The 22,546-nt window shown below is 38.6% G+C and overlaps 1 protein-coding gene across 1 annotated transcript; it reads left to right on the top strand.

Moving 5' to 3' along the window:
- Positions 1-248: 248 nt before the first annotated feature.
- tti1 (TELO2 interacting protein 1) lies at positions 249-22,463 on the top strand. Its single transcript, XM_086159949.1, has 14 exons — positions 249-385; positions 820-1,560; positions 2,128-2,465; positions 3,332-3,590; positions 4,307-4,481; positions 5,235-5,515; positions 6,622-7,020; positions 7,605-7,764; positions 9,499-9,666; positions 9,845-9,996; positions 10,845-10,985; positions 11,581-11,785; positions 19,340-19,427; positions 21,059-22,463. The coding sequence occupies exons 2-14, from the start codon at positions 835-837 to the stop codon at positions 21,270-21,272; spliced, it is 3,306 nt and encodes a 1,101-aa protein (XP_086016075.1). The 5' UTR covers positions 249-385; positions 820-834; the 3' UTR covers positions 21,273-22,463.
- Positions 22,464-22,546: the final 83 nt, after the last annotated feature.

Raw genomic sequence — 22,546 nt, 5'->3', positions numbered from 1 at the left:
AATAAATTTCAGTGACCCAAGCAATTGTTTTTCAATTAATTAAAAACATTATTTTTTATTAAGAATTTTTTGTATGTGAAATAATTTCAGTTGTTTTAAAGTACATACTCCGTTACTTAAGTAAAATAAACAAATTCATAGCATTCCTTCCTTTCAAAAACTTTTACTGTGAACATAAACCGGATGTGGACTTGATATTCGACAACTTATCACAATTTTTGCTTTGCGTCAAATATGCGCCCTCCAGTCGCAGAACAATGACGTCGGTTTTAGCGAGCTATCGAACTTCAGAAATGTGCGTTGGAATAATTCCTACAAAAATTAAATTCAGCGTAATGGCCCTGTATTTTACGGAGTTTCTCTGCTGGGACTGAAAGATGTTAAGGTAGGTGGTCTGTTTTCGACGCTAGATTAGCAGCAAGACTTTTCATGTTTTCCGCGCTGAAATAGTATGTCTGAATTGATTCAATTTGGTCTTCCTCTGTCTGCTATCACCTTTCTGACATTATCAACTGCAACATGTCAACGACGATTGAAAAAACGTAAAGAAATTTGAGGAATACACAAAATAATCAGAATTGCTGTCCTCTCCACCACTGATGCTCATGCATCAACGAACCGCTTATTTTGGGAACTCTTATCCCCACTTTGCACAAAAGAAAGTGTCAAACTGATCGAAACAGTTGACGGCGGTGCAAATTTAAATAAAACTTTGAACGAAGTTCATTGGTCTGAGGAATACATGTAAACACATGTTCAACGATTTAAAAAAAGAAATTGTTATTTGCCTTGTTTTCTCATTGCCCATTTGTTTCGCAGTCTCCCTCTTCGGCGATGCCTCCAGTCATGGCTCAGATCAGCGATCCAAAGATTGCCTTTGCCTACCTTCGCCCGGCCTGCGTCCTCCTGACCCGTGAACCAAATCTAAAAAATGTGGAGACATTGAGGACACAGTTGCATGATATCAGCGATGCCGCTTTGCAACAGCTCCATGAGTACATCCTTTTTCCACTTCGCTTCGTCCTTAAAGTCCCCGGGCCCAAGAATGAAAAACTGGTGGAGGCTGTGGCTTGTGCCATGTGCCATGTCTTGGAAAATACCTGTATCCACAGCTGGGAGACCCTCTGTGACTTCTTTTCAGAGTTGTGTCTCTGTCTATGCTCCCCGAAAGACCCTGGAAAGCCCGCAGACACATCAGAAGAGCTGAAATTGAGCTTGCTGAGATGTTTGGATGCATTGCTTCATGCGGCTTATGGTGATATTGTTTTTAAACTGTTTGAGGCCAATATGTTACCTGGACTGGGCGCCGCTGTATCGCTGCTCCTGACTTTAGGAGAAGAAGAGAAATCACGAGACGTTCAAGCAGCAGCCCTGAAGTGCCTCCAAGCTTTAACTGTGCAGTGTGACTGCTGTCAGGAACATGTAGTCCCATCCTCGGAGGAGAGGTGTGCAATTGGCAGTACCATGGCTTCGTTCTTACCAGGGATCACTGTGAGGGTGTCTAGGATTATTATGGGAGACCTGAGGCACGGCCATGCAGTAACAGTCAGAGCCATCAAGGTACAGCTCATTGGGATTTTGTTGTGAGAACCATGGAGTAGACTGTACACATCGTGTTCTTGCAAATTTCTGAAATAATCTGTATTTATTCTTGACATTTTACATTAACGTGATATCAATCATGTTGTAATGTATATTTTTTTGCATTTCCAAAGTTAGACTGAAGGACACCTGGGTATTATCATGTGGCCCTTTGGGCATCCCTGTCTGAACTGCGTGAGGTCAATCAGAACATGAATGACAAAACATTTATTCCGTTTATGTTATGCAAGTGTGTTACTTTTCTGTTGTTGTTGGTTTGGCCCTCTGACAGCTTTCAGGGTTACTCATATGGCCCCTTGTAAAAATTAATTGCCCAACCCTGCACTAAAGAATGGGTAAACAACAAATGTCCTCCCATTTTGTGTGTATAATTGTGAATCACTTACATAAGTTGCAGGGCACAACTGCAGAAAATTTATGTTTCTGATTAGTAGGGAGTACTTAAAACATATCAGCTTCATCTAAACTCTTATGACAGTTTGTTTTTGGCATATTATGAATCTTTCACTTTGTCTGTCATCTGAGGTTTGGTCCTGCACTGTCGGGCTCGTCATGGAGGATGCTCAGCTTCAGACAACTGAACCTAGGAAAACCCCCTCTCCGGACCTTGGTAGGATCCAGCAGCTGATGGTTATTCGCACACAGGACTGGTTGAAGAGCACATCAGAGAAACTGTGTTTGCTGCTGAAGAAGATCATCTCGTGCACCTCAGCCCATCAGCACTGGAGGGTCAGGCTGCAGCTCGTGGAGCTGGCCGACCACCTGCTAGACAGGTGTTTCCGGTTGCTGGGCGACTGTGTCGGACTGCTGCTGGAAGCACTGGTGGGAGCCGTCAACGATGAGGAGCCCAGAGTCAGAGAGAGGTTTGATAAAAATATTGATTGATAATTGGTTACTGGCTAAAAACCTAGTTAAAGGTTGGTAAATGTATGTATACTCCTTCTCTGCTCTCCATCTCATGCCACACACTGCAGTCTCGTCCATAAACATGCAGATTACTGCAGCAATTCTTTTTAAGTTTCCCCAACAAATTGTCCTCACAAATTCCAGCTCCTCCAGAATTCTGCAGCTTGTCTCATGAATTGGATCCCCCCCCAGTGAACACATTACTGCAGTCTTTCAATAGGTCCACTAGTTGCCCAAAGCATCTAGAATTAACTTCAGAATAATGCTATTCACCTATATATGCATTCGCAACCTGGCCCTTCTTTGCTTTATTAACCCACATGCTTCATATTGCCAATCCTGTCTGCTCTCTCAGGTCTTCATTTGCATCTTAACTTGTTGCCCTCTTTCCCTACCTGAGTACCATGGGATACAGAGTGTTCAGTTGTTTTGCTCAAGGCTCTAGAACTCAACCCGCCCTACATCAGACATGCTGACTCTCTCCCTCATTTTAAGCTAAAACTCAAACGATATCTGTTCAAACTTCCTAATTCTCTTAATCTCGATTCTCGCTGCTATACATATGTTTAAAATCTTTTACCTTCTTTAAATGTTTTGCAAGGTGACCTTGGGTTAGGAAAAGTGCTCGACAAATAGAACGCATTATTTATTTTTTTTATATATGTGTGCGTGAGTGTAAAGCTTCTGTGTTTGCAATAGAGGCTTAAAATGTTTTTTTTTTTTCCTTTTCCCACAGTCTGTAGTGTGATTTGATCTGTGTTTTGTAAAGGGAAATATCCTGGAGAGAAGTTGAGTAGTCCATTTCATTTTCTCTGCTCTTTAGGTGTGAGACTGCTTTGAGAGGAGTATCTCAGAGGAATCAGATGTCGAGCAACAACATTCAGACCCTTACTGATGTCCTGTCAGAGAATCTCCACTCTTTGGCCACCTCCCTGCCCAGACTGATGAGGACGTCTGAAGACCAAAAAAAGCTGTTTGTGCTTAATGTCTTTCTTGGGTATTTGAAAATCCTGGGGCCACATGTCTCTGTGGTCCTGTACTCAGCTGCTCATCTGGAGAGGATTTCCAAAGCCCTCATGCAGGTAATGTTAGTGTGGAATTAGTGTATCACATCGCCAGGATGGGGATCAAACTAGCTAAAACTTTCTTTTTACTTATAATGAAAATGTTTTGTTGCTGCCAATTACATCTGTCTTCATGCACTAAAAACTATCCAAACCAATTACATTTTAATGTCTTTAGTTTTTAATTTGGAGTTTAATATCTGTGTAACATCTTTGTGGTGTTGAAGTGACATGTATTTGACATTAACTTCTACTGTAGCTTTTTACACTGACGATTCAATAGGATAATGTGTTGAAATAGGAATATGGGATGATCTGCAAGGGGCTTTATTGATTGTATTTTTTTTTTTAAACTCCCACAAATAAACTTAAATTAAGCAGTTTGAAAGTATGAAACAGCAAACCACACCAGAACCTTTACACAAACCCACACAGTGTGCAGCCCAGAACATCACTACGCTTACAGCTAGTTTATTACATTGAACATGAAATAATTTAACTGTCAAAACAGCTTGCCCGAAAACCTTTTATTAATCTTCAACAAAATATTGTTGTTAGCCCTTCTAGCTGCAAAGAGTGTAACATTCACTGCAGTCAGCCTCATCACACTCATTAGAGGAGCCCAAGACTATTTCACTCAGTTCTAACAAGACCCGCTTTGTCAATCGACCATTTTTGTAATCTATCATGGCCACAAACTGAAACATCTTGATCTCCTATAATTTCCTCTCCAGGTTCTGGAGCTAGATGTCATGGATGTTCGTATTGTTGAAGAAAGGAGTCATGGCACTGCGATAGAATCAAGCTCGAGTTCCAGTGATTTTACCCCCCACACACAGAAGAAGCATTTTCTTTACTTTACTGATGAGAAGATCTTCTCTGTGCTCATGGAGATCTGTCGTACTTTAGGTATGAATGCCATTCGTCCCATATAACTACACTACAGTACAGATAGTGAATTATGGCTGAGGCTAGTAGTTATTCAGTAATTTCAAAATCAATTTGATCCATTTGATTTGATTGTCAAAATGTTCTTATGTTTAAACTGCATATTCAACAAGTAATAAAATAAAGGGGTAATGACACTAACGGTAAGTCTGATGATTCGAAAATGAAATGTAAATCATGAGGAGGAACACGAGGTTACAATTCAAATTGTGTTCATCCATCTATATTGAAGTGAAAGAAATAAAATATTTGATTATGCGTGAGTAAGCTGAAAAGTACTTTTGCGATTTACAAAAATGTCTAAATAAATATTTCAAATTGACAAGAAATAATAAAAATTGGCACAATGTTAGGAAATGACCCTGTACCTGACAAAGTGAGCAAAAATGCCCTGATTTTAGTTCTAAATGTCTTTCCTCAGCATTGGATTTGACGAAGTGCAAATTTTAAACACTTGAATTTATTGCACTATGAAAATTAATGAGGAATAAGCCAAAAGAACCACTGCATGCATGAGAAGTTATTAGTAGCCAACTGGTCGTTGAACATTATTTTTACACCCCTATGAATGACAACAGCAAATGGAGTTTAATACAGACGATATTGAAAAAAGGAACACCATCAAGTATATATCCACCAAGTAAACTTAAAAATTATGCTGTAATAAATAATATTCGGTACTTTATCATTTTTTTTACCATCTTATATCTCTAGGCTACCATGGTGACATTTACCTGCTGACAGATCATTTTCTCGATCTGTACCGGCAGTCATCAGCATACAGAAAGCAGGCCGCCATGGTGCTAAATGAGGTTGTCAGGGGGGCTGCGGGCATCAGTGTTGCAACACAGGGTTCAAAGCATGAAGGTCACGAACCTTCTGCCTCCCGGGATGACCTGAGAGCAGCAGTGGAGTCTATCATGGAGGAATACATTAGTCTGGACAACTGGCACTTGATCACCGTCAGTGAGGAGGCTGACCGAGACCACCAGCCGGTGAGGATCTTTCAGCATCTTGCTGCCTTAACCACTTTAGTCCTACATTGTTTAAAATGTGATGTTGGAGTATAATGAACGAATGATTTTTACAGGGATGCAATCAGTCCTGACTGGTCATCACCCAAGGCCAACAATTTATCTCACTGACATAATGACTTAGGAGTGGAAACAGTTACATCTCACTTTGTATTCTGTCACCGTGTTCAATCGTTGATATTCAGGTCTGGTGCACTGTACTGCACAGCGCACAACCCAGAATGCATTTCAATTTGCTCATGGCCTGCTTACTTGGCCGCACAAGAAAACTGTATTGTCAACGATGGTCAGGTATGCCTGACAGGCTGAGCGGCGTGGTTGGGGGGAGGGGAGCCTGGGGAGTTATAATTTTTTTTTTTTTCATTTCAACTTAATTGGCAGTACTCCTTTTTTTATTTTTCTTGTCTTAGTTTAAATGATCACTATATAAATGGTTTCTACGTTCAAAAAAGTGTCGTGGAGAAAGGTGAGATTTAGTCATTAGCAGAGACAGTGCAGAGTATTTATTCGGGGTGCAAGTCATGATTTGGCCCAATATCACAAAAGATACAATCACATAGGATTGATCTCCACAAACAGGCATATTTTTAACTCAGAAGTCTGATTGTTTTGGACCACCAATTGAATTCAAATCCCTTGTTCAACATCACCTGTAGTTTGTGCTGTAAGCAAAGAAAACAGCGTGCTTCTTCACAAATGTTTGTCAAACCATCTTTGCTTTCTTGGATTTTTTTCCGTTTATCTTCAAAACTAATATCCTGTCCAAGATATTTTAATTATATTTAATATTTATTTATTTATTTATATTTAATTATATTTTAATTATAATATTTTTTGCCATCCATTTTGCAACCTAACTATTCATATTGTTATATTCAAATTGTTATTGGGAATTATAAATCCATTGTTATCCATTCACAGAATAACACATGTGTCTGCTGCTGTTCGCAGCTCAGTTCAGTTCAGCAGGGATTGCATGTGTTCACTTTATCGACCCTATATTGTCTTAAAACAGTTGCAATATATGTAATGATGCTCAATATTGATGTTTGTTCTTCTGTCTGTAGCTACCCAGCCAGTCCAAACTCTTTATCTCTAACTTTGAAGTCAACGCTACATCCAGACCCCTTTCAGTCATCCCCTCCGCACTTTCCTGCCAGTCGACCTCCACAATCAACCAGCTCAACAGCAATATCTGGCAATTGTGTATCCAACTAGAGGGCATTGCCTGCTTTGCTCAGGCACTGAAGATGGAATTCCGTCCCCTGCTGATGACATCACTGTACCCTGTATTGGAAAAGGCTGGAGAGGAAACACTGCTAGTGAGCCAAGCAGCGCTTAGCTCCATGTGGGATATCAGTCGGGCTTGCGGCTTCCTTTCTCTGCAGGAGCTGATCAATGAGAACTCAGATTATCTGCTCAACGATGTTTCCCTCAACTTGCAGAGACTCAGTCAACATCCACAGGTCAGGACTATATTCTCTGTTACAATAAGGTTATTTGTATTTGACAATGGCAATGGCTGTGTTACAAAAACTTGAAAAGTACATACATCATGGTCCCAAACATTGTTAAAGAGTCTTTTCTTCAATGTAATCTGTGCCTCACAAAGAAAATTTGGCAAAATTAATTTATGAGGCTAAGATCAAGTGTTTTGATCAACATCAAATTTAATTAAATTAATAACAAGCAGAAATTAAATTATTTTCTGGTGACAAGATTATTAACGAACAGTAAAACAAACAATTAATTTTGTTTTCTCCCTTGTTCTATCAACATTATCTTTAATAGTATCAGTGAAAATTAGTATATTCATTAAATGATCATCATTTACATAAATAATTCAAGAGCTGAAATATGTAGAAGGGGAAATGGGATCAAAAAAGTCAGCGCTCATAATCCTGGAAATAGAAGAATCAGCATTATTTGGTGTCTAAAGACAATCCGCCAAAAGCATTTAACACGAGCATGATGTTCTTTTCCCAGGTAAATATGTTTTTTCATGAATCTACTCTACTGCAAACATGTATCCCAACACTGTCCTTTTCAGGCTCCTCAGGTGCTAACAGTGATGTTGACTCACTCGGACAGCAGCCTACTGCCTTTGGTCAGGGACGTTGTGCAGGATGTTCTTACAGCTCTGGATCTCAGCTATGACCACACAGCCGCTGTATTCTGCTCTGTGCTACACTCGCTTATGAAGGCACTGGGTGAGATTTTACACTTTATGCAAACATATACTAAGGACAAGAGGGGATGATGACTGAAGGAAATATTTTGCCTTTGTGCTTTTTATTTAGTTCCCTAGAATTACCTCCTGGGGCATATAATCTGCGTTCAGCTGTTGGTTTTTAACATATGCACACAATGAAAACCATGATATTGCACAGCATCTAATGATTAATAAACACATTCTATATTTTCAGTAAGAAGCAACATAGAAAACAAGTTATGCATACAATGTGATTGGAACTGAATGTATATGAATATCTACCATAATTGATGTAAGTGTTCACTGGGATATTAACTAAAATGGCTTTACATTATACACAGGTGTATTCTGTCTTTCATAAATTTTAGGTGTTAAAGTAGAGGTATCTACACTTCTTCAGCTTGCGAGTCATTTATGAAATGGACAGGTCAAAATTATCTGCCTATGTTTAAAAATAAATAAGTTCAATATATATTTCTTTATGTACTGTGTACACTGAGTATTGCTTGCATAGTCAACATTTGTTGGTCTACCTTGCATCACTCTATAAATCCCTCTGACACAATACAATTCAATACATACATGGTCACTACTTTGTTGTGATAACTTGTAATGAATGGAGTCAGCCAGGGATGCCAGCCTCAAGCAGGTTTCCCAATGATCATCATTCATGGGTAAACATTATTTGGATTTAATAATCCTTTTGTAGGGAAAAAGCTGACTCCCTCACCATTCTCTTTCTCAAATAGCATTTTAGAGGGAACTTTTTACTGTGATTCTTTTGAGCAGTTCAAAAGTGGTTCTCCCCATTTCCTTATTTGGAATAGTAAATGTAGATCAGACAAATGGTTTTCTAATTTGACAACAAAAAAAATCTCCTCTCCTCTTTCATATTAAAGTGTTAAGTTGTTAGTTTGTTACTTGCTTCAGCCCCCCCACCCATTTTTCACATCTTTTCTTTGATATATATGAATTTGGAGGAGTAACTAGGCTTAGCCTGTTGGGGTTTTGCCCTAACTGATCTGTCTGACCACATTTGCGTGGTGACCCTTGTGGTTGATCTGAGACTGGCCACCCTGCTGGTCAGTCAAGTGGCAAATGCTGTAGAGGAGAAATTGTAAACTCACATTTAATTGTCTGTGGAGGTTCTCAGTCATACATGTCATAGTGAATTCTTGTTGAAATCTTCTTGTTGTGGCAGCTGGACTTGAATTTTTTCCAAAATTCAAGTTGCCACGACAGGAAGATTTCGACAAGAATAACGTCTAAATGGTATGCAATCTACCCCCACTACCTTTGCAATTTACCATATAACAATGTCCTGGTTAGAGGATTTTACTAAAACTATGCTTTTCTTGTGAGAGAGTCTATGTCAACACGATAGTCTTGAAGGCTAAAAAATGACTGATCAGATCTGTTCATGTGTACGTTCACATTTTGAAAAAAATCAATGAAAGATGTCATTGCCAATTAAATTGGTCATAATCCCGCATTACTCAGACAAATAAGTGGAGTGGCAGAATATAGCTGTAGTTTTAAGAGACCCCAAAAAATTCAAGAATATATATCTGACATTTCACTGCTTTGGGTGAAAAATGCGAGGCCGAGTGATCTCAGGCCTATGTGGGGGAAAAAAAATCAGAAGTGTGAAGACTTCAAAGATGGAGAAAAATTAGAGAAGATGTCTTCTTTTATGACCAGTTTTTAATATCTCATATTATGTTTCTTCTAGCAAGGTGGTTTCCTTTCAGTTGTCATCAGTCCAAAAAGTCAACCAAACACAAAACATACTCTACTGACCAGGAAGTCCTCAACATCCGTCAGTTCCTTTTAGATTACTCCAAACAGAAAGAGCTGGCTGAGGGCATCGGAATAGAGGAGGATGATACTGAAGACCTGGGTAATCCCTTCCTATACATCAATAATATTGGAAAACTTAATTAGATATATAAGATTTGCTTATATATTTTGATAAAATTGACACATACATATGTTCACATTGAACTGGTTTATTACCTAAAAGACCAGAAAAAACTCCCCATGTCATTGTTATGAACAGAAATTTGCTGTGTTTGCAGAGGCTCCTCTTCCAACAGAGAGCGAGGCCACACAAGATATTTGCAGTCCTGATGTGAAGGAGGAATGTCCGACACACCTCAGCATCACTAAAGATGTAATGGAGCGTTGTGTTCATCTTCTGTCTGACTCGCGCCTCAAGATCCGGCTCAAGGTCTGTTTTTCTTTTACCATTGAACAGGAAAACTTTTAAACCATTTCATAATTATTTAAGACCAAGAACTCCTTTCTGCAGTGTCAGTTACTGGATCGTATGAAAAGGCTGGAGCTATTCAGTCAAGCTAGCTATTTAAAATTAGTTTTTAAATGTTTGAAATTGTATATTCACAAGCCCTATGTGTAACTTCACTATGCTATTATACAGTGAGGGTATCTTTGAGGTTAGGATGTCCTTGAGCTTTGATCCCTGACCACCAAAATCTAAACACTTAAGCAGTTTTTAAGGGGAACAAAAGAGAAATACACCTTACGGACAGATATTTCTTTGTTGTTTTTTCTAGCAAGATGTCTGATTAAGGGGTCGATCTGAGTCTATGGAGGATGTGGAGAAAAAAAGAAATGAGAAAGTTTACATCAGAAGTTAAAAGCAGTAAAGTGAAACTTGAATCCCTTCACAAGGCTTCTGCAGAGAGCAGGACCTCCACTTGAATCGGACAAATTTATCATCTTTACTTGTCTCTATAGGAATTTATATTGTGGAAATGGGAGCAGTAAAGTCACTTTTGCTTGTTAGATTCCAGGTACAAAAGAAAAATATAAAGTTTATCTTATGAATACTACTTTCATATTTGTTACTGAGATGTGATTGGTAATCATATGACTCTGACTGATAGACACCAGGTTGAAAGTATCTAAAAACTGATTTGTAGATTACCTCATGTGAATAAAATTGGATGTCAACAGTTGCTCATAAGCAGCATGTAGTGCATTATTAACAGAATCCCTGTACACACTCAATATCGCCCTTTATCATGACTGCTTTACTGTGTGTGTTTTCTGAAGGCGTTGGACATACTGGAGCTGTGTGTGTGTATATTAAGTGAACAGGAAGATGATTTGCTGCCTATGGCTCATCGCTGCTGGCCATCCCTCCTGCAAAGATTGACAGCTGATGACCCTTTGGCTGTCCTTAGGGCCTTTAGGGTATGTTAGAAATCTATCCTGACTTTGAAAGAGCTGCAGTTGTATCAGTTTTGAGGCTGCTTAATTTTTTGAAGGTATTAAATGAGAACTGTAATGTGTTATTGAATAACAACTGTTATAACAGCTTAGGTCACAATAGTATTAAAATCATCAATACTACCATTGTATTTATTTGTTTTCTTCCCCTCAAGTGACATTTAACATGCACTTTTCCAGCATAGCAAATGAGGAGACTGTCTGTTATGAACTGTAATTTCAGAAAAATTGTTTGTACCATCTTGTACTGTAAAACGATCTAACCTAAACCGTCTATACTAAGACACCAGCCTTTTCCATAACAGAGCCTTAACCAGCAGCCTACCATTTAAGACGTGGTTTGATAACACTGAACCATGCAATGCTGGCTAAATAAATCCCAAGTGTGTGATATTTCTGTGTGTCTGCATTCAGCAACAGAGATGACATTGAACATTATTTGGACAGACTGTTTGATAATTTCTGTTATTTAATTTCATATTGAATCCTCTGTAGTCTTGTCATTGCACATGATGCAATAACATGTTCAGAGGCTTCATACTGGGATTCTGTCTGCCAGGTTCTGTGCACGCTGGGTGAGACATGTGGCGACTTTCTAAGGAGGAGGGTGTCTAAAGAGATTTTGCCAAAGCTTTGCTCCTCACTGGCCCAACAAGCTCCTGTTAGTGCCAAGGCTGGACCAGTTTATACGCACACACTGGCCTACAAGCTGCAGCTGGCTGTACTGCAGGGGCTGGGCTCTCTGTGCCAGAGGCTGGACTTGGGTAAGGAACACAAAGACACAGACACACACTGACATCCCAAGACACAACACAACCAAAGGGATACTTTGGTTGTGTCTATCTTTCATCATCAATACTTCATTGAGGCAATTAAAAAGTTAACATTGAAGCTGACTACCATTCATTTCTTACTTGGGTGCTCAAGGTTGCCTGTACTGAAACACTGTTGTAGTATTCAACAATATGTACTGTTGTATGTCACCTTTTTAAGTAACTAAAACAAAACAAAAATGACATCAAATGACATTAATGTGCAGGTTTTTATTACAGATTTTTGGTACCTATGCTGTTTGATTTTGCCCAAAAATCACAATTTTTTGCAACTGTTTTCAATGTTGTATCCAACAAAAAACACCAAACAAACATCAGTGACCTGTGACCTTGCTTGGACTTTAAATCTTTTTTTGAAAGTCCACCTACCCTCCACCTTATTAGACCTTAGAAGCGTAATGAGAGTAACCTAAATGCCTCTAAATGGATGTTTTCTGGTGCAGTGTAATTTTGTTACACATGGCCCTTGCACTGCACTTGTAAAAGTAGAATATAGACTTGTATGAGACTACTAACCTACTCTTTCACACTTGTGATTGCCATTCAAAGAACGTCTTGGTTCTACACCAGCCAACAGGTCATATTTACCCAAAGTTAAAATGATTGCTCCAACCAGAAAAGGGGAAAAATTGGCATCTTATCTACACAGTCTGTTTAATAACTTTTTGAATAGATTAAAGACTGCAGATTGCTGCAGTGTTTCCATCTATAATACAGTTATTTATCTATTTACATAAGTAACACTCACTGAAGCATATTCTATTTGTTTTCAGTCATTTATCGCTGTGTGCTGGTTTAGCACGTCATACAGTGTCATTTTAAAATGTGTTTTTAGACCTCAAGATAGAAAAAAGGATAAGGAAAAAAATGCTATCAAAAGAAAGGTAATTATCACCACTAGATGGCAGTCTTGTAAAGAGTACAAAATCAGCCTCTGCCAGAGGGTTTTTAGTTTCCCCTGAGGTGCAACAGCAAAGGTTTCTGTCTCAACCCTCCTCTTTGGTTATCAGACCTGAAAAAAGATGTTGATGACTTTGTGTCTCTCTTCTAACTGAATAGAACAGGTGACCAGTTTACCAATCATGGACAACACTGTAGAAATAGAAGAGCAGTCATCCTCCTTTGTTAAAACAAGGAAGTAGGTGATGTTAATCAGCTTCTTATTCCTTCCGTTTTATTTTGCATTTACCATTGAAGGTATTATAGTACGTTGTTCCAGGATCATTCAAATCTTACATCGTCCAACATCAAAAACGTCATATTCTCTTAGTCGATCTCAACGTTTTAGCCTCAAGGAAAAAATTTGCATCTCCTCCACAAGCTAAATATATGGCAAACTACTTTTCAGCATTATATTCAGATGAACCGGATTCAATAGATTACACACCTATCTGGCTAGATGCTGCTTTACCAGAATTGAATGCCACCAGTCTTTGGGCAACAGCAGTGTTCCGATCAGGGTAGAGTTCAAGGCCAAATCTTCTGTACATCATCATGTGCTGTGTGGTCCGTCTCACAACTTACAAGCTGTTACAGTGGAAACAAAGGAGGCTTTTTGCCAGCTTACTGAGTTCACACTTTATAGTCAGTTTCTTCAAACAAGCGCAGAAACATGACAACATCTGGGTTTAGCATGAAGCATTGTCAATCTATAGTAAAGTACTACATATATCAACATTCCCTTAAAAAGAGTAACATTTGATTTTGGACTCACTTCTAGCTGAGTTACTGGCTTTCCTGCAAATATGTGCCAAGCGTCATCTTACAAATTAGATTCATTTTATATGGACAGTGGGGAGAACAAGTATTTGATACACTGCTGATTTTTCAGCTTTTCCGACTTGCAAAGCATCTGGATGTCTCTAATTTTTATGATTGGTACTCTTCAACTGTGAGTGATTGAATGTATAACAAAAATCCTGAAATACAAATTGTATGATTTTTAAGTAATTAATTTCCTTTTCATTGCATGAGATAAGTATTTGATACATCAGAAAAACAGAACTTAATATTTGATAAAGAAACCTTTTGTTGGCAATTACAGAGATCAGACATTTCCTGTAGTTCTTGACCAGGATTGCACACACTGCAGCAGGGATTTTCACCCACTCCTCCATACCGATCTTCTCCAGATCCTTCAGGTTTCAGAAAGTTGCTGGACAATATGGACGTTTGGCTCCCTCCAAAAATTTTCCATTGGGTTCAGGTCTGGGGGTGCTTCTTACGGAGCCACTCCTTAGTTGCACTGGCTGTGTATTTTGGGTCATTGTCATGCTGGAAGACCCAGCCAAGACCCGTCTTCAAGGCTCTTACTTAGGAAAGAAGGAGGTTGTTAAACAAGATCTTGCGATGCATGACCCCATCCATCCTGCCTTAAATAAAGTGCAGTCATCCTGTCCGTTTTGCAGAGAGGCATCCCCAAAGAATGATGTTTCCACCTCCATGCTTCACGGTTGGGATGGTATTCTTAGGGTAGTACTCATCCTTCTTCTTCCTCCAAACATGGCGAGTAGAATTTAGATGAAAAAGCTCTATTTTTGTCTCATCAGACCAGACAACCTTCTTCTCTGGATTCTTCCTCTGGATCATCCAGATGGTCATTGGCAAACTTCACATGGGTTTGGACATGTGCAGGCTTGAGCAGGGGGACCTTGCGTGCGCTGCAGGATCGGAATCCATGATGGCGTAGGCGTTACAAATGGTTGGTTTTCTTTGAGACTGTAGTCTCAGCTCTCTTCAGGTCATTGACCAGGTCCGGCCGTGTAGTTCTGGGCTGATCCCTCACCTTCCTCATGATCATTGATGCCCCGCGATGTGAAATCTTGCATGGAGCCCGAGACCGAGGAAGATTGACCATCATCTTGAACTTCGTCCATTTTATAATAATTGTGCCAACAGTTGTTGCCTTCTTACTAAGCTGCTTGCCTATTGTTCTGTTACCTATTCCAGCCTTGTGCAGCTCTACAATTTTATCCCGGATGTCCTTACACAGCTCTTTGGTCTTGGCCGTTGTGGAGGGGCTGGAGTTTGTTTGATTGAGTGTGTGGACAGGTGTCTTTTATACAGGTAGGGAGTTCCAACTGCTGCAGTTAAGACATGTAACGAGTTGAGAGCAGGAGGGCTTCTTAAAGAAGAACTAATAGGTCTTTGAGAGCTGCAATTTTTACTGGTGGGTAGAAAATCAAATACTTACAGTATGTCATGCAATTAAAAGCAAATTAATTACTTAATCATACAATGGGTTTTTCTGGATTGTTGTTTTGGATTCCATCACTCATAATTGAAGAGTACCTATGACAAAAATTACAGACCTCTACACGCTTTGCAAGTGGGAAAAGCTGAAAAATCAAATGCTTGTTCTCCCCACTGTATTTTTGTCTCCTGCATTTGGGACAAGGCTTTTATCATAATCATTTAAAGACTATTCTTTTACTGCTAGTTTTTGTGACCTTTGATCAGTTCTGACCAGTGTACATGTACATTTGAAAAAATCCATGACTACAGGGAAGACACAACACTATTGTACAGGTTTGCGCCTCCCAAACATAAATTCACATATTATGTTTTTATTGCTAAAAAACCTGTTTGACTGTGGTAGCACCTCAAACTAAATATGATAATGTCAGAAACAAACTTTTTCATACTAACCCAGATTTAAAAGAAAAAAAATTAATGTTGCCTGTAGCTGCACATGTAAAACTGCTGAACGTACAGAAGTTAACCATTCAAGTTGTTGCAGGACAGGAACATTAATTGATTAGCTCTTCAAGCTTTTCAAGAGAATTGTGTTTTTCAGTTTCAGAAAGATGTTCATCCAAAGTGCCCCTTGGGTGCAGTGCTGCTGATGTAATTACATGCGGCTTGTTTAACTTAAAGTTAGTCAGTACATTCATTAAGTAGTAACGTCCCTGTCACAGAAACACTTACAGCTCTAGGCTAAATAGTCAAGGTGACCAGTTTTGAGATCTTAATATAGACTGGAGTATCCATTGCTCTCAGCCCTTGTGCTCCCATATTTATGTGTGTGATGTTTATGTTCATTTTGCCATGTAGAAAATAGCTGTTACACTCATTTGTATGAATTATTGTGACAATTGCTCCTCTGTATGTTTCTTGCTAATCGTAATTATTTATAGGACTCTGTCCTTGGCAAGGATTATCTGGTTTGCTAGTAGAAGACAGACTAATAAAGTTTCATTTTGGAGGTGTTTATAGTCATATCCATCCTTTTTTTCTGTTTTTAGACAAAATAATGATTTGAAAAAATATTCCAGATTTAATTTATTAATTTCCTAACTGATATAGTCTAGTGAGTTGATCTCATCTGGAGGCTTCTCCTTTGGTGCCGTACAAAATAAAATCATCAACTCTAGCATGGTTTTGATAAATTATGGCTTTTCCTAGCAGTCACACTTACCTTTTGTGTGTAACCCTCCTTGTTTTACATTTTTTCTTGTTTCTACCACATGTGAAAACACATGCAGTTCTGTAGCCACAGTTTCACCCTTAGGAATGTAATAATACATTCAGCTCAGAATTCATTTTTATTGTCCCATATTGAGTTCTTAGGTTTATATTAACACAATATTTCAAAATCAAGACAGGAACAGTGATCCATGGGGGGAAAACATACAGATTTCTCATGGTGTCAATTTTAAGACACATTTCTTTGCACTTTCTAACAAAGAAAGAGAAATGCACCTAGGCTTTTCTGAAACAATAAAAAGTACAAAGGGTGGTGCAATGGTTAAGACTTCCACCTTGCAGCAAGAAGGACCCCTGTTTCGGTGTGGAGTGTGCATGTTATTCCACTGTCTGCACCCCCCTGTCTCCATGGGATCCCTGTTCTCTGGTTTCCTTCCACAATCCAAAAACATGCAGAAGGTTAATTGGAGACCCAAAATAACTCAGATGTCTGAATGAGAGTGAATGGTTGTTCATCTCTTTATGTGGCCAGCTGTCATAGTGTTTTTTTTTGGCCTTGACAAGTAGATTTTAAAAACTTCAAAAACTAAAATCTCGTATGTACTTTAATTGAATTGCATGTCTTGTATGTACTTGAATTTCCACATAGCCTAGTGTTTTTCTAGTTGATTATAGCCTCTTCAATTGTATTGATCTATTCGTATTGTGCTTCAGAGTTAGCCTCAAGATATTACGGAATTTTCACTGCAGCAGTTTCACTGTGAACATGTTAGCTTGTTGCTGTTCAAGCTTATCGAGCAACAGCGTGCATACAGTATGTTGATACCCTCAAAACTACTAGCATTAATCTAGTCTTACACAGTTGTATAATGTGATATCTATACATCTATATATATATACATATTTTGAGTCAGTTATACCATGAGGGGGTGATGTTGATGTTACACCATTTTAAATGCGTTGCTCGGTATCTCCATCGAGGGAGGGCATTTGTGAGTTGGGTCTAATTAAAGTCAGTACTGCAACAAGAACAGTGCTATACTAGGTTACATTGGCTTTTCATTTTCATACAAATTGCCTCGAGCTCGTAGCTTTACATTGTGCTGTATCTGCGTACTGGGTCTCAAAGTGCATAATGATAGTATAATAATGGTAATCATGGCTGAGGGTGACCAGGAAAGGTGCAGGCGTTATCCTTGACCCTTGTGCTTTTTGAGTTACATGTTGGAGATTTGAACTTCCAACCAGAACTTCAGACCTGTTTGGTCGGGTGGTGTGTATATATAAGTGTTTCAAATAAATGCAATCATATTACCTATTTATGTACAATAAACAGATTTAAATTTTATTTCTTGCTAAATGTGGTGTGGACATACATAGTCAAACTGACATTTCAGAGATTACGTGAGGAGCTACCAAATTTACCTTCTGGTTTATTTGATTTTTCCCAGGGGGACAAAACTCAAAAGCTCCCGCTAAAAATGAACAAGCCATCTGAGCGTAGAATATTTTTTATCTTGGCATTGCCCTTACCTTTATTGGTAAAAAAATGCTTTTATTGTTTTTTCTGTAGGTAAATTTCAACATTTATTAACAGACATGATGATAGCGATGCTTTTCAGGATAATCACTGGATAGTCATGACAAGGTAGCCTTAAGTAACTTCCATCCATCACATTGGTCCTGTTGAAAGTGAATGGCACCTTCGGTTCCATATTATTACCTGGACTATACCAATGACTTGACAACATGACTGTCCCCCTTCCTCTCAGAGGGATAGGTTTGGAGTCCAAGATAGAGAGAATGAAAGGAGTGAAACAGTCAGCGGCTGCAGCCTTACTTGCGTGAATACCGATTTGGCTCAGGCTTACCTCTGGGATGCCTGCAGCAAGCCAATTAGAAGGCCTCAGTCATAGAAAGACAGAGACAGACACTGGCTGAAGAATATTTTTCAGTTCCATTTTTTTACCTTTTATTTACGACGACATCTTAACACCACCTGGCCTCTACTTTTCAGCATTTCTCACTTCTTTGCTTCACACCAAGTACCTTGATTCCACAAAAGTCTAGGGGCTATGAGTGCAGCACCAGAAAGACAAGAAGAAAAGGGATAAAAGTGGTTGCTAAATAATCCAATTTAACTCTGAAATGTGCACTGCTGCTTTTATTCTTGACACACAGCGAGGAGGCCTGGTTCAAGCCGAGTGTGGGTTGAATTGGCAAATAGAGTAAGCGTAGAGGGAGAGAGACATGTTTTGAAATGAGGCTTGAAAGGCAGCCCAGTTTGCAGCTTAGGGAATTGCTAAATGTCTGTCGGGAATGCAAGGATGGAAAGTGTGTGTGTGTGTGTGTGTGTGTGTGTGTGTGTGTGTGTGTGTGTGCGTGTGCCTGTGTGTGAGCGCACACACAAGGTAGAAATCGAGATGAAAGAGTGACATGAAGGGAGCATGGGAGGGAAGTCAAGTGGATGGAAGGAGCAGGAGCTGGCAAGGTTATGAGTTGTGCCCTCAGTGGGTGAAAATTGGAAGGCAGGTAGATAGGAGTGTGAATAAAGCGGCAGAAAGTGGGGGGGAAAAGATGAGGAGGATATGAAGTGGTAGCTTCCTACAGTGATTTATCTATTTATTTTTATTTTTTCAAAATACTCTGCTTATTAAGAGTTTGAAAAGACATCATATATATTTATAACATATTTTCCTTCATCCTATGCAATTGATGTAATAATAATAGAATTATGATCACATCCTGCTATTTATAACCAATGCATTAAGCTTTCTTGTACAAATATTTGATTAATTTCTATTTTTATCTGTAAATAAATTAATAAATGTATTACAAAAAAGCTGTGGTCTTTTATTTCAAATTCTAATATTTTCCTATTTTCAATACTAGAGTTGGATCTATCAAATCAAAAGTCAAGTAAAGATTTACAGTAAAAATCCTAAAAATCAATTCATTTTAAAATCAGACCAGGGATATTTTTTTTTCGGCAAAGGACAATGTATTTGTGTGAGTTGCTACAAAGTAACTGGGAAAAATCAACCAGTGTTTGTTTTTCAGGTGAAAGCGACCTGGACGCTGTTTGTGAAGCCTGCCTGCCCTACCTGAGCTGCAGACAACCTATCAGACTGCAAGAGGCCTGTATCAGGTACACTTCTGTTTTCTTGAAATTGTATTTAAGTTGAAAATTTGTGCATGCAGTTGTGCTCGAGGTTTTGGTGGCATGAATTGAGTTTAGAAATGCATCTCTATGTAATTTAATGATCAATGCATAACTAAAGAAAACGTAATAGAACTATTTATTGCAGATTATTTTTGTTAAAGATGCACCGATGATATTTTTAGTATTAATATAAGTATGAGTAAAAAGTATTATTAATACTTTACTATAATACTAATTAGTATAAGTATTATGGGTTTTAACATATGCTGTAAATTAACTGTGGAAAAACAAAGACAAACATTTTGTTCATGTCATATAGGTCAAACAAACAATAAAATGAAATATTTTATTTCAAGATGTGATTTAAAGTTAAACACTGGTGTCATTATTCTCAATGCAATTCCAACTCCTATTGGTCGAGTATATTGTAGCCTTATGTAGTGGTCTACTTCCGGCTCCAGACTTTGATCAGACGACAGTGATTTGCACCAAATTTACAAATGAACTGACAGAAAAAGTTCTGGAATATGTTACTTTTATATTCTTCAGGTATGAAAATTGTGATTTATTTATTCAAAATGTATTTATTTATTTTTCCTTAGCACAGACCTACACAGCTCTAAATAAATGCACTGCCCAAGAGCCCTGTTCTGCAGAACATCTCAGCAGTTCTGTGGTTGATTAAAACCAGCTGATGTTCAATATTTGATTTGATATTTCACAATGAATTGTTTGTCAAATCAAACTTGGCATGACTTGCTGTCACATTTAAAAGCTAAAATTAAAAACCACTTTAAATATATTCCAAAACAGAGATACTGTTTACGTACGCAGGTCATTTTTTTGTTAGCTCACAATTCTTTATAGTAACTACCAGTAGTTATTCTCATTTAGGATTTGTTACATTCCCCAACCCTTTAAATCCACAATATTGTTTTCAAATTCATTCGAAAATATGGTAAAAAAAATACTTTGGTTTCATAATAATGAGCAATAATTCCCAACCATCCACATAATAATTTAAAGATTATGGAGAAAGATTGAAAATCACTGTAAAACTTTGCAGCAGTTGAGGTAGAAATGCTAGGAGGTTCCTAATGCATTTTTTCCCCTACCATAGCCATAATTGGTGGAATGAAAAACACCTATTTTCCAAAGTGAGGGCTGTTGATAAGTATCCAAGCAGACTTGCGGTCTGTACTTTAATTGGACTCTCTGGACGTTCCCCTGTGAATTTAATGAATTGCCGAATGGCACTACTGTCACCACTCCAGGAGCATTTATAAGGTCTCCGCTAGGTCAGTATGATCCAAAACAGTAAGACGAGACTATGGAGTACGCTTAAATATCTTTAGGTATCCTGCTAATTAAACAAAATCAAACTCTTCCGTCTTACCTCCTGGGCGGACTTGATAAACACATCCTGGAGGAATTCAAATTTAAGAAAGGCTAGTAATTAGCTTAGTGTCAAACTGTGGAAGTGCCTTGTAAAGCCAGCACTTTCGTTTTGGTGTTCACTCATTCTCTTTTCATTCCAGTACTGTGTTTTACCATTTCATAGACGTTACTGCCCAGAGCCAATCCTGTTCACAAGTATCATTCACACCTCTCTGCAGTGTTTTCCGACGTTTAATCCAAGTGGACCCGGACTTCTTCTGGTTTACTCTGAATGAGATGCACTGCCCATCCTCCTACATCCCGCCACACCCAGACCTGCAGCCCATAGAACTGAGCGGCATGCAGCAACCACGAGATGAATACTCAGACAATGTGCTAAAGCTGCTGTGTGAGGAGCTGGGCTGCAACACATCTAAGCAGCCAGTCAACTAATGAGAGGCTGATTGTGGTCGGCTCATCTCTCTCTCTCTCAAACGGCCGATTAAACCACCGACTCCAGCTAATCAATTGACTAAAAGAAAATCAAACAATTGTGCCAGAGAGATGCTTGTGATAACCCTCTGTGTGGCATGCGGCGCTGATATAAAATATACAAAGATCAGTGAAGCATCTTAACTGCTCCTCACTCCTCGGCTGCAGAGCACACACCTTTATAAAGCTTCTATATTTGTACTGATGTACTGATGTTTTCTTTTTCATGTGACAAGCACCGTATTTAAATGTTATGTTGTCTTTTCCTTTTTCATCTGATTTTATTTTACATAAATACAGTAATCTCCCAACTTATTCAGAGATTCACATTTTGTTGAAGGAAGCAGAAAAATTCTACTTCAAAAATCTGAGGCCAGCGAAAAACAGCTATGTCTTTAAAACATTAAAAAAAAGCGTTAAATTGGTGCTAATCAAGCAAATACTCAAGTGTTTCTCACATATCTTCTGCAATTATGTTAAAAATATGAAAATTAAACTTGAAGGTTCCTCATTGCAGAACCAATATAGTCTGCCTTGATTGGATGAGCTGGCATGTGATTTCCCATGCTTAAATAGATATTGTGATATTTGACAATGTCAAATAAGGAATCTACAGTCATGATGGCCCTAGAATAGTCTAGAATCTTCTTTTAATCGTCCCGCCATGGGGAAATTTAAAAAACATGTTTTTCTCCCCATCGGGAAATCGAACCTTGGTCTTTCATGTGACAGGCAGAGCGACTGTCCACTTGACTAAGCACAAGACAGTCCGAAGTGATTTACAGCCATCATTTCAAAATACTAAGTCCTTTTTTTGCCAACATCAGGTCATTAAGGTCAAGAACCATAGACTCACTATCTACAGCATGTTTGCTGCTCTAATTTTAAAAAACAGTTTTGGTGGCACCTTTGAGCTGTGAGATCAGTTGTAGGCTGTTAGAGCTGTTAGAGTGGTTTCCCCTGGACCCAAATATCCTGGTTCGATTCCCGCTTTCTACTCTGTCAAAGTGTGGTGCGCTGCAAAGCAGATCCTCAGTGTTCATCAATGATGGGTCAAATGCGGTGGTCAAATTTCTGTGATGTTCTGTGTGTGTGTGACTAAATATGATCAATAAAGGCATTTCTTCTTCTAGCCAATGTCAGATTAGATAACCTTTTTAATGTGATTGGCAACTCGTTCCTGTATGATCTTCATTTGAATTGGATCATTTCCCATTGGTCAAGAGACCTACCTG

Source organism: Fistularia commersonii, chromosome 14 (genome assembly GCF_037954325.1).
Source record: "Fistularia commersonii isolate RoL2024-O1a breed Wild chromosome 14, RoL_Fcom_v1.0, whole genome shotgun sequence".
Taxonomy (NCBI): domain Eukaryota; kingdom Metazoa; phylum Chordata; class Actinopteri; order Syngnathiformes; family Fistulariidae; genus Fistularia; species Fistularia commersonii.
Note: the sequence above shows the minus strand (reverse complement) of the source record. Positions and strands in the feature narration are given on the sequence as shown.

Bases quoted from the DNA above. Each gene is read 5' to 3' on its own strand.
- tti1 (XM_086159949.1), top strand. From the start codon at position 835: ATGCCTCCAGTCATGGCTCAGATCAGCGATCCAAAGATTGCCTTTGCC. The intron at 3,591-4,306 runs GTAATGTTAGTG...TTTCCTCTCCAG, and splicing joins TTTCCAAAGCCCTCATGCAG to GTTCTGGAGCTAGATGTCAT. The intron at 9,997-10,844 runs GTCTGTTTTTCT...TGTTTTCTGAAG, and splicing joins GCCTCAAGATCCGGCTCAAG to GCGTTGGACATACTGGAGCT.